This window comes from Pelophylax lessonae (assembly GCF_965119305.1).
Source record: "Pelophylax lessonae genome assembly, chromosome: 5".
Lineage (NCBI taxonomy): Eukaryota > Metazoa > Chordata > Amphibia > Anura > Ranidae > Pelophylax > Pelophylax lessonae.
The window spans coordinates 78662918-78680731 of NC_138772.1; the positions used below are offsets into that span (position 1 = coordinate 78662918).

A 17814-nucleotide genomic window follows, 5' to 3' on the forward strand; every position below is an offset into this window, starting at 1 on the left:
GTGTGGTCAGGCCTGGCAGGGAATATCCCCCTACAGATCACAGTAGACTATCCAATACAACTTTGCAAAACAGGGAAGTGGAAGACGTGCCACAAAGGACAGCTTTAGGGGGTGACACAAAGCACACGGCAAACACAGTGAAGGCGGCCATGATGCAATAAGGTCTGGCAGGAGCAGCATAGCCATGCAAGGGGGCACCACACCCCAGCCGACTCTCATCCCCTATATTACCAACACAACAGTGCAGCAGCTGCCACCATACCCTGTAGTAGGCTCTGCAGATGGTACAATCTAGCCATTGTCACTGGGAGGGGAGAGGCTGTCATTTTGTCATAAATTAACTAAAGAATGGAGCAGAGGGAAATGTGATCATCAACCAAATCTTGCAGCTGTTATTATAGGAACTCAGGCACACTCTGCCTATGCTGAGCTTGTGGAGCCACAGAGTGGTCTAAATATTGTGTCCAGACATCTGGACTTTGCAGGTGAATCCTGGACAGGTGGCAACCCTAACATTACCCTGTATTGGGATTCTGACACCGGATACTTACTACAAGGGAGAAGATAATGTTATGTTTTTCTGTATGTTGCACCATAATGTGTTCCCATGGAAACTAGTAACGAGCTAAATGAACAACTGAATTACTTCAGTAAAAAAAGTTCTGGTTAAGAACATTATTTGGTCTGATGAGAGAGAGACTGAAGAGAGAAGAGAGAGAAAACTGAGGAATGAAGTGTACATTTTCAGGTTAATCTTGGTTTTGTAAAGCAGCCTTTCTCAACCTTTTTAACATGGACAACCCCTTGAAATAACTTGGCTCCAGGGAACCTCTGCTAATAATTATTAAATTTACAGCTCACAGTACATTAGTGTGATGGTCAGTGGGAAAAATGCTCCTTAGTTGTGGTCATTAGGAATAATCTCCCCTTACAGATCCCTAAAAAGATCATTGGTGTCAGAGGTTACTCATCTGAAAAACAATAAACTCTTATTTCTTACCACTAGCCACATTTGGAGGAACTCTGGGGTTATCAAGAACCCTTGGTGAGAAACCCTGGTAAAAGGTAATTGGGAAGAAGGAGCAACCAGCTCAGGAAGGAGCGCTGTGGCTGGTAATGGAGGTTCCGTAGATGGGGGGACCTCAAGCAGCTGAGTCTGTATCTTAGGGCCCACTGCGGAGCAGAATCCTCCTAGGGACTGGGCCTGGAACCACAGTATCCAAGGCAATATGAACAATATGTGGTGGTTCTCCTCTTTGCCTTCGGGCTGAACATGACTAGATGTAGTAAGTGTGATGAGGAAATGGTGGAGGAAAATCAGTTCCAATCAAAATTATTCTGTAGTCAGTGCTGGTATTGATGTCACCAGCAAGTGAAAGGATGTTATCCTTCCATATGTGGGGCTTTGGTGAAGTAGTTTGGCCTCCGGCCATGAGGGGAGCACTGAACTCATAAGTAACAGTACAATATGATCAGCATGCAGTTATCCCATGCTAGCAAACCCTGGTGTGTTCTCTGTGTTGGATTACGGAACACTTCCCCCTTTGCTATGGATAAGGGAGAGGAGATGTCATGTAGTCTAAGGTTTGGTTCACACTGTGTGCGGAGTGGCTCACAGCAGGGGGTCTGGTGCGTCCCTGTTCACCGTTTCAGGTCCGAATTTGGTCAGAATTTTTGGCTGAATTCAGACCTGAAATGGACCAGAAGACACACAGGACCCTTCTCCAATTCGCTCCGCAGCTGACCTGAAGCTGTGTGAGCTGGTCACAGTCAGCTGGCATGCGAAACGGATGCAGGGAAACCTCATCCAATTTGCGCCAGTGTGAACCAGCCTAAATGAAAAGAATCACGTAAGGCTGAAAACACTGCTTGAGATTTCTGTGCAGCGCTGTTAGCTCATACTGTACATGTTAGGAGCTCCCTGAGTTTATGACAGATCGGCAGGTATTTTTATGTACTTGCTGTATTTTTAAAGAGACAAAACTTGGGGAAATGTGCATGTTTCGAAATATGGTGCATATAGTTTCATATTTCTTTTTTGCCCAAACACTTCATAGGGCTTTCAGAAAATAAAAGTCAGTAGCTACAAGTACTGTAGCTGCTGACTTTAAAGAAACACATGCTAACCAGCCTATTAAAAATCAACTCTGTCTTGGGATGTGTGATATTTATCCCAGGAGGCTGCACACAGGGCGGATGGCCCGAGGACTATTATCCATGTATAGGCAGGAAAATATCTATTAAAAAAAAAAAGGTACCCCCCACAAACAAAAATGATATAACATACAGATATATACAAAGAATTCCTGGCGCTGGAAACTGGATAATCAGAGATCCCAAAACCTGTGGTGTCAAGCTGAATAGGATGGACGGCCATAGGTAGAGTGCCAATAAGTCAATGTCAGGGGTGCAGCTGTCCCATACTCAGATCCAGCTGAGAAAAGTACAACACAACAAATTGATGGGTTTGTAAGCGCTCCCCAAAATAATGACAGGTGGGCACATGTGTGACATTTATCAATTGTGATCATTCATCATGAGTTTTTATCTGTGACCTCAGTGCCCACCTGTCATTATTTTGGGGAGCGCTTAAAAACCCATCAATTTGTTGTGTTATAACACACAGATACATTTGCCAAATTACAAGTCCACAAATAATTCCTACTTTTCAAAGAGGCTTTTATATTCCTTATTAGTAAACCAAGGGTAATTATTGCTGACTAAGGTCTCTCAAGAGATCAAGAAAAGCACAAACTGCAATAATAAAGGTTCTTCAAGTTCACTCTAGTATTATGCTTGAAGAAACACACCTATGTTTCTGTAGTTCTCTTTATGAATTAATTAAAAAGTTAAAGTGTGCATAAAGCAAAACAATATATTTTTTGTAGTTTTGGACAGAGTATTAGAACCACTGTCAGGTTTCCATTGCTGTTATTACAGATACTAAGAAGCCAATTGTCAATTGGCTTCCCCATTCTTGATCTTCAAATACCTATAACATATACAACCATAACAAGAAACCCTTCTATGAAAATCTGAATAAGAGTATATTTTACAGTATATTTCATACTGTATATTTTAATGGGTTTTTTTTTTTTTTTTTTTTAGACCCAGTTGCAGGGAATAAAAAAAAAATGATATCTTTCTTTATAAGGTTTATAAAAATCTTATGTATGTTGGGTATTAAACACAGACAGTAAAACAAGAAAAACTGATGGGTTTTAAACATTCTCTGTTCTATCCAAATCTTAAAAAATGGTTGTGGCTTTAGATACACTTAAACCTTTGTAATTAAAAGTGTATGGAAAAACATAACAATTTGGTCTCCTTGGGTAAACCATTTACAACAGCAAGATTTGTGTAATTCTAATTTGTAATGTGATAACCCTGAGAAGTTTTCCTTTTTTGATAAGTGTTTGAGGGAGGAGGACATAAGGATAACAGATTGTGGTTGGGAAAGGGAACGGTGGATTGCTTTGCCTTTTGTTTTTTAAAAACATTTTAATAAAGTTAAGCTACTTATAATAAAAAGAGTACCTGGAGTATTTAGGCATTTTATCCTCTCTCCGCATATACTTGGAGAATCCATGCATTCGTCCCTGTCCTAGAAAAGAGCACAGTAAATGTCAATGAATTTTTAACTTTGTTACATTGTGGAAACATTGCATGCAGGGCTGCTGCTAGAAATCCCAGGGCCCGTACAGCCTACCTGACCGCCCTCCCACCCCCGGCAAAAATATCAAAATTATATTATCATAAAAAATACACAAAAATCATCATGAGCGGTCACAAACATAACGTTACTTACAAAATTCCTGCTAAATCTAAAACATTAAAAGTTTATTAATAAAGCTGTGTGTGTAAATGAGGTCTTGGTCCTCCTTCACATGAGCTCTGTAGCCTGTACAGTATCAATCAGTGTTTATTTTTAAATGTGGCTATTGCTTCCAGCATCCTATCCCAGCATAAATCCCTCCCCCTCAAAAAAAAAAAAAATGCACTAATCAGCACATTTATCCTCTAAGCATAAATTCTGTCTATAAGCCAATACTCTCCCCAAACAAATCTTTGCCCTCCCATATCAATTCCCACCCCAATTCCCCCTCCTATCAGAAATTTCCCTCACCCCCCAAAAAAATTACCCGCCTAGCACACATCCTCTTTTTTCTCAAATTCCCTATCCTAGCACAAATCCCCCAATCCCTCCTTCTAGCACAATTTCCCCCCAATTTCTCCTAGCACAAATTTCCCCCCATCCCCCTCCCAGCAATAATTTCCCCCAATATCTCCTCCTAGCAACCCCCGAATACCCCCTCCCAGCACAAATCCATCCAATCCCTTCACTAAGCACCAATTCCCCCCCCCCCCTCCCAGCACAACCCCCCCAATCCCTCCTACTCACACAAATCCCTCCCAATCCTGCCCTCCATTCCTCCTTCTACCAAATCCCCCCCCCCCCTCCCAAATCTTCATTACACGTCCTAGCACAGAGATTGATAGATTTCTCTTAATCAGCACACAAGTGTATAATTTTAGCCCTTTACCAACCACCTACTGTGCAACTAATGGGTAACCTGGACTATATAAGATGTGTATTTGGAAAATACTATTCTTTACTTGCCTTCCCTAATCAGATGCTCTCATTATTCAATGCATTTCTGGCTTCAGATCACAGAACACTGGTGGGTATCCAGTTGCAGTTGTAACCAGCCAGTGACCCTTGTGATTAGACACAGTAATCACATGGAAAAAAAATGACAAAATGATGTAAATGCAAATCTGAGCCTTCTTTCTATATCACTTCATCTATTCTAAGGGAGACAGAACAATGTTAAAATTTAAATTTACATTATATTGTCAAAAGTATTGGTACGCCTGCCTTTACACGCACATGAACTTTAATGGCATCCCAGTCTTAGTCCATAGGGTTAAATATTGTTGGCCCACCCTTTGCAGCTATAACAGCTTCAACTCTTCTAGGAAGGCTGTCCACAAGGTTTAGGAGTGTGTCTATGGGAATGTTTGACCATTCTTCCAGAAGCGCATTTGTGAGGTGAGGCACTGATGTGGACGAGAATGCCTAGCCTAGCTGTATTTCATCCCAAAGGTGTTCTATCGGGTTGAGGTCATGATTCTGTACAGGCCAGTCAAGTTCCTCCACCCCAAACTCTCTTATCCATGTCTTTATGGATCTTGCTTTTTACACTGGTCCAAATCATTTGGTGGAGGGGGAATTATGGTGTGGGGGGGTGTGTTTCAGGGGTTGGGCTTAGCCCCTTAATTCCAGTGAAGGAAACTCTTAAGGCATCGACATACCAAGACATTTTGGACAATTTCATGCTCCCAACTTTGTGGAAACAGTTTGGGGATGGCCCCTTTAAGTTCCAACATGACTGCGCACCAGCGCATAAAGCAAGGTCCATAAAGGCATGGATGAGTGAGTTTGGAGTGGAGGAACTTGACTGGCCTGCACAGAGTCCTGACCTCAACCTGATAGAACACCTTTGGGATGAATTAGAGCAGAGATTGTGAGCCAGGCCTTCTCGTCCAACGTCAGTGCCTGGCCTCACAAATGTGCTTCTGGAAGAATGGTCAAACATTCTCATAGACACACTCCTAAACCTTGTGGACAGCCTTTCCAGAAGAGTTGAAGCTGTTCTCACTGCAAAGGGTGGGCCAACTCAATTTTGAACCTTACAGACTACGATTGGGATGCCATTAAAGTTCAGGTGCGTGTAAAGGCAGGTGTCCCAATACTTTTGACAATATAGTGTATATCCTTGTTTTAAAGAGACCTTGCTGCTAGACCATTCATAAATTATAAAGGTAAATAAACCTTCACACAAAGTTTCCTTACCATTTTGACACCACCACTCAAATCTCTGTACTTACCCAGTTTATAGCACTAAGGATTGTGGTCATTGTTTACAAAACTCTGCCAGCTTCTATACCTGACGTCTGGGTATGCATCTACCAAGACCGAGATGCATGCACAGGGACATTAGGTCAAGAAGCCAGCAAAGGAATAAAAACAATGCCACAGACCTTAGAGGTGAAAACTAGGTAAGTATTGGAGGCTAGACTATATCTCTTTAGGGTGGTGGGGGCAAAGTATAAGGAAACATTATGCAAAAGTTTTCTTACCCTTTACAGTATTTTATGCATTATATTTACCTGTAAAAGCCTCCATTGTGTAGACATCCAAAAGCCCCAAGGCTCCTGCTGGGTGCCACCATCCTAGATGTGATGTCAGCAGCCCCAGCATAGTCAGAGCTGTCAGTCAAGTGACACTCTAAAGTATTACCCTTCACTCAAACAAAATATAAAATATTATGTAGGGAGGGGAGGAGGAGCTTGGCCAGTACAGACATTAATTAGACACTCCCAGAAGAGGAGAGGACTATACTGTGCAAGGAGGGAGGGGGCTATGCTAGGGAACTAACTTGTCCTGGAGCAGTCAAATTTGCTAGAAAGTTCAGAGGAACTTGCAGGTAAAACAGTCCAGGTAATAATTCAAAATACTTCCAACAACAAAGAGTTTATTAAAAACTAAGTAAAATAATGTGTTTCAACTTAAAAAAAAAACAAAATAAAAAAACTGCAATAATAATATAATGGTCACTTTGTAATATTAATATTGTATTTCTTTCCTTATTTGAGATTGTAGAGCTGTATTTTACGTAAAGGTTTTTATTAACTCTTTGTTGCTGCATATATTTTGGGGCTTTTATAATAGTTGCTGATTCATCCTGCTATGTAGGATCGTATGTCTCTGTGGTTACATCAAAAGCCACGCCCCTTTACAGTTAGAAGCACGCCCCTAGGGACACACTTAACCCCTGGATCTCTAATAAAGTTAACCCCTTCCCTGCCAGTGTCATTTTTACAGTAACAGTGCATATGTATAGCACTGATTACTGTAGTAATGTCACTGGTACCCCCAAAAGTGTCAAAAATGTCAGTCAAGGGTCCGATCTGTCCACCGCAAAGTCGCAGTCCCGCAAAAAAAAAATCACAGATCACCGCCATTACTAGTTTAAAAAATAAATAAATAAAAATCACATAAATCTTTCCCATAGTTAGTAAACACAATAACTTTTGCGCAAACCAATCAAAATACGCTTATTGCGATTTTTTTCACCAAAAATATGTAGCAGAAAACAAATTGGCCTAAAATGTTAAAAAATTTTGATTTTTACATTTTTTGGGGGGGAATTTCATATAAAAAAATTTGAAAAATATTGTTATTTTTTCAAAATTGTCGCTGTTTTTTTGTTTATAGTGCAAAAAGTTAAAATCGCACAGGTGATCAAATACCAACCAAAAGAAAGCTCTGTTTATGGGAAAAAAAGGACATCGATTTCATTTGGGTACAGCGTCGCACGACCGCGCAATTGTCCGTTAAAATCATGCAATGCCGAATCACAAAATAGGCCCTGGTCTTTGATCAGCCAAATTCTCCGGGGCTTAAGTGGTTAAAGCTAAAATTACCAACACCGCAAGAGTTAGCTGTTCTTTAAGTCTAGGGATGCCTGAGTCTGGAGTAATACTTACATTGCTGCCCACTCTGGCAGGCTCCCTCTGTCCCGCTCTGACTCCTCTCTAAGTCCCTCCCGCTGTGGTTTGCCTTTCAGCCTTCTCACACAGGCCTTCACATACATATGTGCATCCTAACTGCATGTTTTTCTGTACATGTTGGGGGATCTTTGATTTTTTTTTTTTTTAAACTGTTTTATTATATTTGATTATTTATTCTTATGGCAGAGAAAAATAATGTTATCATTGGCAATAGACTACATCCAAGGTAACATGAGTAAAACAAGTTGTGGGTGGTGAGCCTCCTAAACTGTAAATCATTTGAAATCAGTACAACAGAGCTTTTTATTCACCTGGCAAATTCGGTCAACATTTTCCGTGCAGTCGGACATTTGGAAAAATCCAGCCGGACACAGAGTACATTTTTCACATTGTGGAGGCGACTTTTGGAAGCTGCAAAACTCATCACCTGCACAGGGGCCACAGTCCGGCAGAGATGCACCAGCGCCGACATCGATAATATTGGCATCCACATCCATTTTATGCACAGAATAGTTTTTCTGGAGGTGGTTGCGGACCTGGTTCTGCAGACCTTGGATATGAGCTTCGAAGTACTGCTGAATGTCCTCCTGCAAGCTTTGGAAGGACATCTGCTTCACTGTGTCAAACAAGATGCTGTACTGGACTTTGATCATGTCCATTTGCTCATACATCCTCCTCTGTTGCTCAAGGATTTCCCGCTGCTGATTCACTAGTATGCTCTGCTGTTCTGACAGCTTCTGTTGCAATTCAGTTATAGTCTTTTGCTGGCTCTTTAGGGCCTCCACAAACTTCTCTTGTCCTTTAGCGAGCTGAAGTTGGAGGATCAAAGCATCTTCTGATGGGACCTCATTCTCCCCTGTAAGATGCACAATTTGCAGTTATTTACATTGTTCCCCTCTTGTGGGCCTAAAGCCTAACTCCTGGCAGATAATAAAAATGTTTACATTAATATTTTTAACTCAACTAGCCTATGTGTCTAATTTTGACTTGGTATCAGACTCTTGTAACCCCTGTTCAGTAGTACTCAGACTGAGCAAAGAAAGAGGAGTGAAACCTAATGTTGCAGCTCTGCTCTTAATAATGGTGTAAATAATATCCGTGTGCAACCTATTGCATAATTACTGAAATTGTGCAAAATAAGCCAAAATTGTGCAAAAGATATCAATGTGCAAATATCGCAAGACAAAGCAACAATGCAATCAGTGAATTCATAAGATATAAAAATTCATAAGATATAAAAAATAGTCCATATAATCAATGCATTGTCCATCGGGTGCAGAAAAAAGTGCTTCTGTGCTTCACTTATACACACGAATGGGGTGCTCCCCCTGTGGTTATCTACTTACCACAACTCGTTTGGTACATATGCATTCAGTGTAGATCCTATAGTGTAGTCACAGCCTCTTTCTGACAGCCTGGGATCCACAATCAAATGTGAGAGATCCTATGCGATGGTTCTTCTTAGATTCCGAGTCCCCTCATGAAGAATAAAAAACTATCCATGGTGAAGTACGTTCAATTAAAAGAATTTATTGGTGTAGAAATTTACTTACAAAGATATAAAATATCGAGGCAGATAGACCACGGCTCAGTGGTTCGCTACTCCCGCAGCGTGCGCTTCACAGGCCGGAAGTGACGTCAAGGTACGCTCAGCCAATCGCTAGACGCTCAGCCAATCGCTAGACGCGTTTCGCCATCCAATCACGGCGTCTTAGGAGCTACACTGAATGCATATGTACCAAACGAGTTGTGGTAAGTAGATAACCACAGGGGGAGCACCCCATTCGTGTGTATAAGTGAAGCACAGAAGCACTTTTTTCTGCACCTGATGGACAATGCATTGATTATATAGACTATTTTTTACATCTTATGAATTTTTATATCTTGTGAATTCACTGATTGCATTGTTGCTTTGTCTTGCGATATTTGCACATCGATATATTTTGCACAATTTTGGCTAATTTTGCACAATTTCAGTAATTATGCAATAGGTTGCACACAGATATTATTTACACCATTATTAAGAGCAGCGCTGCAACATAAGGTTTCAATCACTTTAAAGGCACTAGCACTTTAACTTGCAGCAAGCAGCTATTGATTGCACATATACTTTAAATTATTTGAATTATTTAAATTATTTAATCAATATACGCACAATACTTACCATAAGCGCGAGGTTACACCGTTATACAAAGAAAGGAGAGTACTAAAGCTGGTTTTGCCCTGATTGAATTTCAAACAGTTGCTGATGAGCTGGTTGAAATTTTAATGGGTGTGCCAGTCAGCCCCACCCGCCCAACATCCTTTGATTGAAAAATGTTGGTTGAACAGCAGCTGCATCCAATCAGTGGCAGTTGCTGCCACCGACTGTCAGAATACAATAGCCCAGCAGCGTGTATATATAGAGTGGATGGGGGAACCTTTTAGATCTTTTTCAGCCAGCAGGGTTAATACTGTATGGACAATGTATTGGGTATTTACAGTTCTGCAGCCAAACTGGGATGATACCTACTCTATATTTGTTACATGTCCCCCATTCACATAGTAAAACTTAAAAAAAAAGAAAAAACTGAAAAACTGCACCTTTTGAGATGCTGGGCACCTTTTGAGATGCTCTTTCTGGAACTTTCAGTAAGGTAAAATTCTACATAGTTCTCTGTGTTATGAGGGGGGATGTGAAGCTGTGCTTACCACAATTACCCTATCTGGAGGCAGATATCTCATCAGTTGTATTAGATTTGTTTGTCTTAACAAAAGGTTTAAGCCAGCCATAGATGGTTCGAATCTCAGCCGATTTAGCAGGGACCGGCCGAGATTTGAACCATCTATGGGCAGGCTGAAAGTACCCAAGTCCAGCATGTCTGATTCTTGGCATGTGATTTTTTTGCCAGCCATTAGCAATAATCACTGTGTTCTACCTGCAGGCACGGCTCCACATGTCCCCACCAAAAGCTTCGCGGTCACAGGTTCCCCATGAACACTGACTGTGCTGATGGGGGGAATGAAGCGATTTTCTTTCCTGCAACCCATGGATTAAGCAAATCACAATCTATGACATGCCCTAGGAGCTTGACTTTTCCATGTTAATGAGAACTGGACTCAGCAAGTCCCCAGCCCAGCTACTGGGACAGATCATGCTGAGCTAGCTAAGAAATGCTTGCAGTCAACCATGACACCTTCTTCTCAGGAAACATCTAAATGGTAAAAAAAAATATATATTATTTAATTTATTTAGGTTTGCTGTGCGAATAGGAACACATAACGAACATATAGTGGGGTTTTCTTAAATTTGACTAGAAAAGTGGAAATACCCGTTAGGAGCAAATCATTGACGCATATGCTCAAAAAGGAAAATGTGTGTAGGAGGAATGGGGACAGTGAACAAAGGAATGACTCGTCTTTATGCTGCTACTCCTTCACTGTCCAATCACAGACCTGGAGCAGGTAAGTGACTAAGCTGTTTTTCTAAGTTGCAGTAGAGAATAGTCAAGTCAGGTGTCCACAATTGTTTTGCCACATGGTGTATCTTTTTTTTTTTGTCATATTGATAATCTGTTGTCATTTTGTCTGGTTTGTACAAGCAGTAGCAATTATCATGTCTGCATATACAAAACCTGATGCATTTACTATCTCTAACTCCATCCACCAAGACTTAGGAAACACAAAAATTGCATACGTGTACTACTAGTATCGGGTAATGACATGACATGCAGAGATCATAACATAAATATCATTTGCAAGGGGGAGGATTCAGCCAATCATGTTAGCTTCTATTATAGCTGTCTACAGGCATTATTGAGGGATTTATTTTAAATGACAGTACATGTTTTATCGGCTTAAAAAGCTCATTTATACTGTGACGTGAACACAGCTCAGTCTTTTGCTCCCTAGAATGTAATTCTCGCATTAAGTGACCGTCTAATTGAAAGTTATATAGATGGAAAACATCTGTGTGCACACATGAGCCTTGGGGCTAATATGAACATATGTTTTGAAGACACAGAACAGACGTGGCCGCAATTATATCGGTGGCGGATCAGACTCAGCTGCTTCGGAATGCATAATACCCCAAACTGCAAATGCCCCCAGACTAATTCGCTACCAGCAAAAATAACACTGCGTCATCAGTAAGAATTCAGATTCTACAGCATTAGTAGTAACATAAGCCATTTTTTTCATTCATTCAATTCTAAAGAAAGCCACCTGCAGACACTAATGATCATGAAAAACATGGCAGCTAAACAGGGTAAAATGTTGTGGTAAAAGCCTACAGGTTCCCATTGAATGAGCCAGTATGGTTGTTCCTACAGAGCTCCCATCACCCCACATAAATCATTGATGTTCTTTCTCTCAGGATTTAATAGAAGCAATGAGCCATGAGAATTCCAATCTGGCTAATCCTTGTACTGCAGGTCCTCAGGTTTAGCTTTCTCTCCAGCAAGGATAACAATGATCAGCAGCGCAATGTTGACATTACCAAATCTCATTCCAACTCTTCCGAGACTGGCAGTCACATGCAGCAATGCTTTAGATTAGGCATTACTAAATAGCAGACCACTGTCCACACCTGGACTGAGTGACAGTTCTATTTGGACCACCAGCCAGACCTGTAGGTTCCACCTCTTCACTGCAGTGAATGGTTGTTAGGACTGCCTGTCACTAAAAGAGGATGCTGCAAAGGAGACACCTGATGTCAGGGGGCACTCTATTGGTGACACCTGATATAGAGGGATCACTCTGATGGGGACACCAGATGTAAGGAGACACTCTGATGGGGATATTTGATGGAGGGGGTTACTCTGATGGGGACACCAGATGTAAAGAGACACTCTGATGGGGACATTTGATGGAGGAGCACTCTGAGGGAAACACAATGTAAGGTCACACACTGAAAATTGCTAATAGATATTATTAAAAGGTTATGGAATTTGTACTTTGCTTATTTTTTGATAGACATAAAATAGTTATATATATTAAAGTGGTTGTAAAGGCTGCAGGTTTGTTAACTTTCTATGCATGAAGGTAAAAAACCTTCAGTGTGCACCTCCCCCCTCAGCCCCACCTAAATACTTACCTAAGCCGGATTTCTCGATCCAGCGATGTGTACGAGACTCGAGACTCTCCCGAGTCTCTCCCAAGTCTCTTCCTCCCGATTGGCTCTGTGTCTTATTAGTGCAGAAAGCCAGCTTGGGATCGAGCACACACGAGTGCCCCAACAGCAGGTGGCTTGCTATGGAGGCGCTTGGCAAGGGGGAGGGGCCAGGAGTTCCGGCTGCGGGGCTCCAGAAGAGGAGGATCGGGCTGCTCTGTGCAAAACCACTGCACACAGCAGGTAAATATGATACTTGTGTTATTTTTTTATAAATTTTTCCTTTACAATCAATCAGTCATAGCACAAACATGAGATTCGGACCTCTGCTGAAAGGAAACTGACTGGAGCTCCTTAAATTTTAATTCAATACTCCTGCTTTAGATGATCTAGTGCAGATATACAGCTATGAGGTTGTAGACATGGAAAGAGTTCTGTTATTGTTCATGAAGAAGCTAAGACAGATCTTGCTAAATATTGCTTAGACACAATTAAAGTAGAACTAAAGCCAAAACATTTTTCTTTTTCATTCTGGATAGAGTAGGGGAGGGCTATAACTGCTGTCTATGCCCCATTGGGGAATATTTCCCCTAACCTCCACTAGTATTAGGCCTGAAACTGAGTGAAACTAATAAGAGTGCCAACATACCTGAGGCAAGTAGAAGAGGCGGAGTTGGGAAAGGAGGTTAAAGGATTTATTTATGTATTGAACTTACCTGATTGGTGATTGGAGGCATCGGGCGGGGCGCTCAGGGGGTGGTCCTTGGTGTGAGAAGAGGAGGGAGGATTCCATACCCCGCAAATTACCTAGATTTGGTGGGACTGTCCCGAGATTTGAACTAAATCCCGGCATCCCGCAAATCCAGGCTGAATCCCAGGGCCCAGTTCTAGAACTTCAAGCACTTTTCTCCACTAATTAAGCTGGTAGGGACACTAGCACAGGCACTTGGCCTGAATCTCTTGTTTCTCCTCTCTATCCAGACCCTTGGCCTATGATAGGCAGTGGATGGTGTTCATCTCTCCCATGCTACATGCCTAAAAACAAAAAAACAAAATACAGACAAATGATCATTTGTCATCATAATGAGGATCTCTGGGGTCCCTTGCCCCTGGCCCCTGGCCCCTTCCTGTGTGTGCCAGCCCTTCCCATCCCCTAAGATCTGCACTGCATAGAGAGCCACCCGCAGATATATCTGAGCACTGCCCAGCCCAGGGATCAGCTGAGTGCCTACCACTGCTTCGTACAGGGGCATGCTGTCTGGTATATGAGGGCCATAGAACCTAGTATATAAGTTCTATAAAGCCTGGTATATGGGGGGCATAACTTCTGGTTATATACCAAGTTCTATGCCCACCTGCCCCTCCATAATACCAGGATGTAGACCCCCATATACAGTGGCCTACTCCGTCCATATACCAGGCTCTATGCCTTTCATTCAACATACAGTCTGGTATATGGGGGTATAGAGCCTGGTACATGGGGCTATAAAGCATGATTTATGCATACTTCCCAAGCTTCCTGAGATTTGAACAAAATACCTGCATCCCGCAAATCCGGGGTGAATCAGCAAGTTTCAGCACTTGACTCTACTAATTATCTCCTCACAGGCAAGTGTCACCAGAAATAGTGTCCTCATTGGAAGATTTCCCCTCTACTATTACTGTTTTAGTGAATTTATTCCTCTCTCAGAAGAGGTGTTAAGTCATAATGTGATAACTATAAAAACCTTAAATGGTCCAAATGGTAAACTTGGTGCAAATGGGGCACTGTTTCTGTATGGAGATTAAGAGGCTTAACCGCCACATGCAAAAATTTGTCTTTATAGCTGTAAAATGTGGAACAGACTTCTTCAGGAGATTTTTCTAGCCCACTCAGTAGTTTGTTTGTAAAAAAATAAAAGGCGTTAATCTTTCTCAACATACAGAATATATAATATGATATAATTATTATAACACTGAAGATTGCTGATAGTTAAATAATTGTTAATTAATAATAACACTGTAGATTGTTGATCCAGAGAACTCTGAACACAGCACACCCCTGAACTCTGCACTGTGTGCATAGGGCCCCCCCCTGAACACCGCACTAAACCCACTCCTGGTATTTATTGCCTCTTTAAGAACCTCCCCAGTGCATGGATACAGTATCTCACAAAAGTGAGTACACCCCTCACATTTTTGTAAATATTTTATTATATCTTTTCATGTGACAACACTGAAGAAATGACACTTTGCTACAATGTAAAGTAGTGAGTTTACTTCTTGTATAACAGTGTAAATTTTCTGTCCCCTCAAAATAACTCAACACATAGCCATTAATGTCTAAACCGCTGGCAACAAAAGTGAGTACACCCCTAAGTTAAAATGTCCAAATTGAGCCCAAAGTGTCAGTATTTTGTGCGGCCACCATTATTTTCCAGCACTGCCTTTACCCTCTTTGGCATGGAGTTCACCAGAGCTTCACAGGTTGCCACTGGAGTCCTCTTCCACTCCTCCATGATGACATCACAGAGCTGGTGGATGTTAGAGACCTTGCGCTTCTCCCCCTTCCATTTGATGATGTCCCACAGATGCTCAAAAGGGTTTTGGTCTGGAGACATGCTTGGCCAGTCCATCACCTTTACCCTCAGCTTCTTTAGCAAGGCAGTTGTCGTCTTGGAGGTGTGTTTGGGGTCCTTATCATGTTGGATTACTTCACTGTGACCCTGTCTCTGAAAAGAGGGGATCATGCTCTGCTTCAGTATGTCACAGTACATGTTGGCATTCATGGGTCCTTCAATGAACTGTAGCTTCCCAGTGCCAGCAGCACTCATGCAGCCCCAGACCATGACACTCCCACCACCATGCTTGACTGTAGGCAAGACACACTTGTCTTTGTACTCCTCACCTGGTTGCTGCCACACACGCTTGACACCATCTGAATCAAACAAGTTTATCTTGGTCTCATCAGACCACAGGACATGGTTCCAGTAATCTATGTCCTTAGCCTGCTTGTCTTCAGAAAACTGTTTGCGGGCTTTCTTGTGCATCATCTTTAGAAGTGGCTTTTTTCTGGGACGACAGCAATGTAGACCAATTTGATGCAGTGTGTGGCGTTTGGTCTGAGCACTGGCAGGCTGACCCCCCACCCCCCCAACCTCTGCAGCAATGCTGGCATCATACGTCTATTTAAAGACAACCTGGATATGGATATGACGCTGAGCATGTGCACTTAACTTCTTTGGTCGAACATGATGAGACCTGTTCTGGGTGGAACATGTCCTATTAAACCGCTGTATGGTCTTGGCCACTGTGCTGCAGCTCAGTTTCAGATTCTAAGCAATTTTCTTATAGCCTAGGCCATCCTAATGTAGAGCAACAATTCTTTTTTTCAGATCCTCAGAGAGTACTTTGCCATGAGGTGCCATGTTGAACTTCCAGTGCCCAGTATGAGAGAGTGAGAGTGATAACACCAAATTTAACACACAGGCTCCCCTTTCACACCTGAGACCTTGTAACACTAATGAGTTAAGGAGAAAGGAGAAGCAGCCATCTGCTTGACCTGGAATCTATATGCAGCCATTGGTGATGTAAATGCTGGTTAGGTTTTTTGCCTTCCTCATTAGAAACTGTAGGTTTAGAGTTCTGTGTACACAGGTTTTTTTTTAAAGTGTTACTAAGGTCTAATTCCTCTTGAAAATGCTGTCCCCACCCCTCCGCCTACTTATCCTGCATAGCTGGTGTAGCACCCTACAGGTAGGTGCTAGGTAAATATATAGTGGGCCTTGTCTGCCTAACAGCAAGGCTGTGATTTGTTAGGTAGGGTGTCAGGACTTCCAGATGTGCCTGCTAAGGGGAGAAGTAACCCCACTGGCTCCTGTGAGAGGTTTCTCATAGGGCAGTGTGGGAAGCCCAATCAGGGGACACATCCCTGCTTGTAACTACCCCAGAAGGCAGATTAGACTGCAAAGGATTCTGAGAGTGGGTATAAGTTTGAGGGAAGTGCGTGACACGGTGTCTTTGGTGGGAGCAGAGTCCCAGGAAGGAGAGGGCGGCTGTCTCTCCTCCTGTCTGAGGAAGGTGGATGTCTCGGGGTGTTGCCTGAGTATCCAGAGAGAGTGCTGAGTTGAGCTGAGGGGATCCGGTGTGCCGAGAGCCTGCAGAGAGAGAGAGGGGTCCAGTCCCAGGAAAGCCTACACAGGTCGTGAGTACTGAGGATTGCCCCTGGGTGTTCGCCTGAAGTTAGAGGGGACCACTCCGGATGAGATTTGGGGATCCAGTGTCAGCTAGCTGTAAAGAGGGTGCCTAGGTTGAGGACCCTGAAGTTGTAAAGGGGGCACCGGCAGTCTGAGTTGTACAGAGAGTGTCAGTAAAGGGACAGTTGCACAGAGTTCTACAGGATACTACCTCAAGCTGCACCAAGCGGGGGACAGTATTTAGTGACTTGCACAGCACAGCAGTGTCAGGAATTCTACAGTTCTCAGTCTTGGATCTACAGGACTATAAGTCGGGGATTCAACACTTCAGTTATACAGAGTGTTCTCAGAGTCAGTGAGCGTTGGCTGGCGCCTGCTGGCGTCAAGGAAGCGCCAACGGGCATTTTTCAGTAATAGAGTCCCACATGTAATTAGTTGAAGCCTCAAGGAGTATACCACTCATTCCCTTCTCCCATCCCCTTTAAATTAAATAAAAAAAACACGAACAAAGATGCCGGAGTTGTCGCTGCTTCAGTTATCACACCCAGGGCCACAGCTCACATGGGCTGGAGAGAGTGCCGATTCTAATGGCAGACCCACATCAGGCCACAGGCCTGGAAACCTTGCTACACTTGTATGAAAAGGAGAAGTCTAAAAACCCTTTTTTTTAATCTGGTCCAATCTGGTCACATGATCTAGCAGTTTAAGGGGGCACTCAATAAAGGGTTTAAATTTCCGGAGTCGTGACATCATGCATATGCTCCTACTGCCCATCTGTTGTCAGTGATCCCTCCTCTCCTCTGCAGCTGCCACTCCGTGACAGAGGAGAGCTGGAGCTGTTGGATCATGTGAACAGACCAGACCGGGTTAAAGTAGTGCTTCTGCCCCCCCACGGAAAAATTAAAAGTCAGCAGCTACACATACTGTGGCTGCTGACTTTTAATATTAGGACACTCACCTGTCCTGGAATCC

General features: G+C 42.6%; 1 protein-coding gene across 1 annotated transcript in view; it reads right to left on the bottom strand.

The window, feature by feature from the left end:
• The window catches only part of LOC309556781 (uncharacterized protein), a gene marked incomplete at its 5' end in the record, with an annotated part of 73928 nt that overhangs the window by 38932 nt on the left and 17182 nt on the right, over nt 1-17814 (bottom strand). Inside the window, 2 exon segments of the mRNA XM_082259278.1 lie at nt 3538-3604; nt 7890-8434. Coding sequence (XP_082115404.1) covers nt 3538-3604; nt 7890-8434 — 612 coding nt within the window.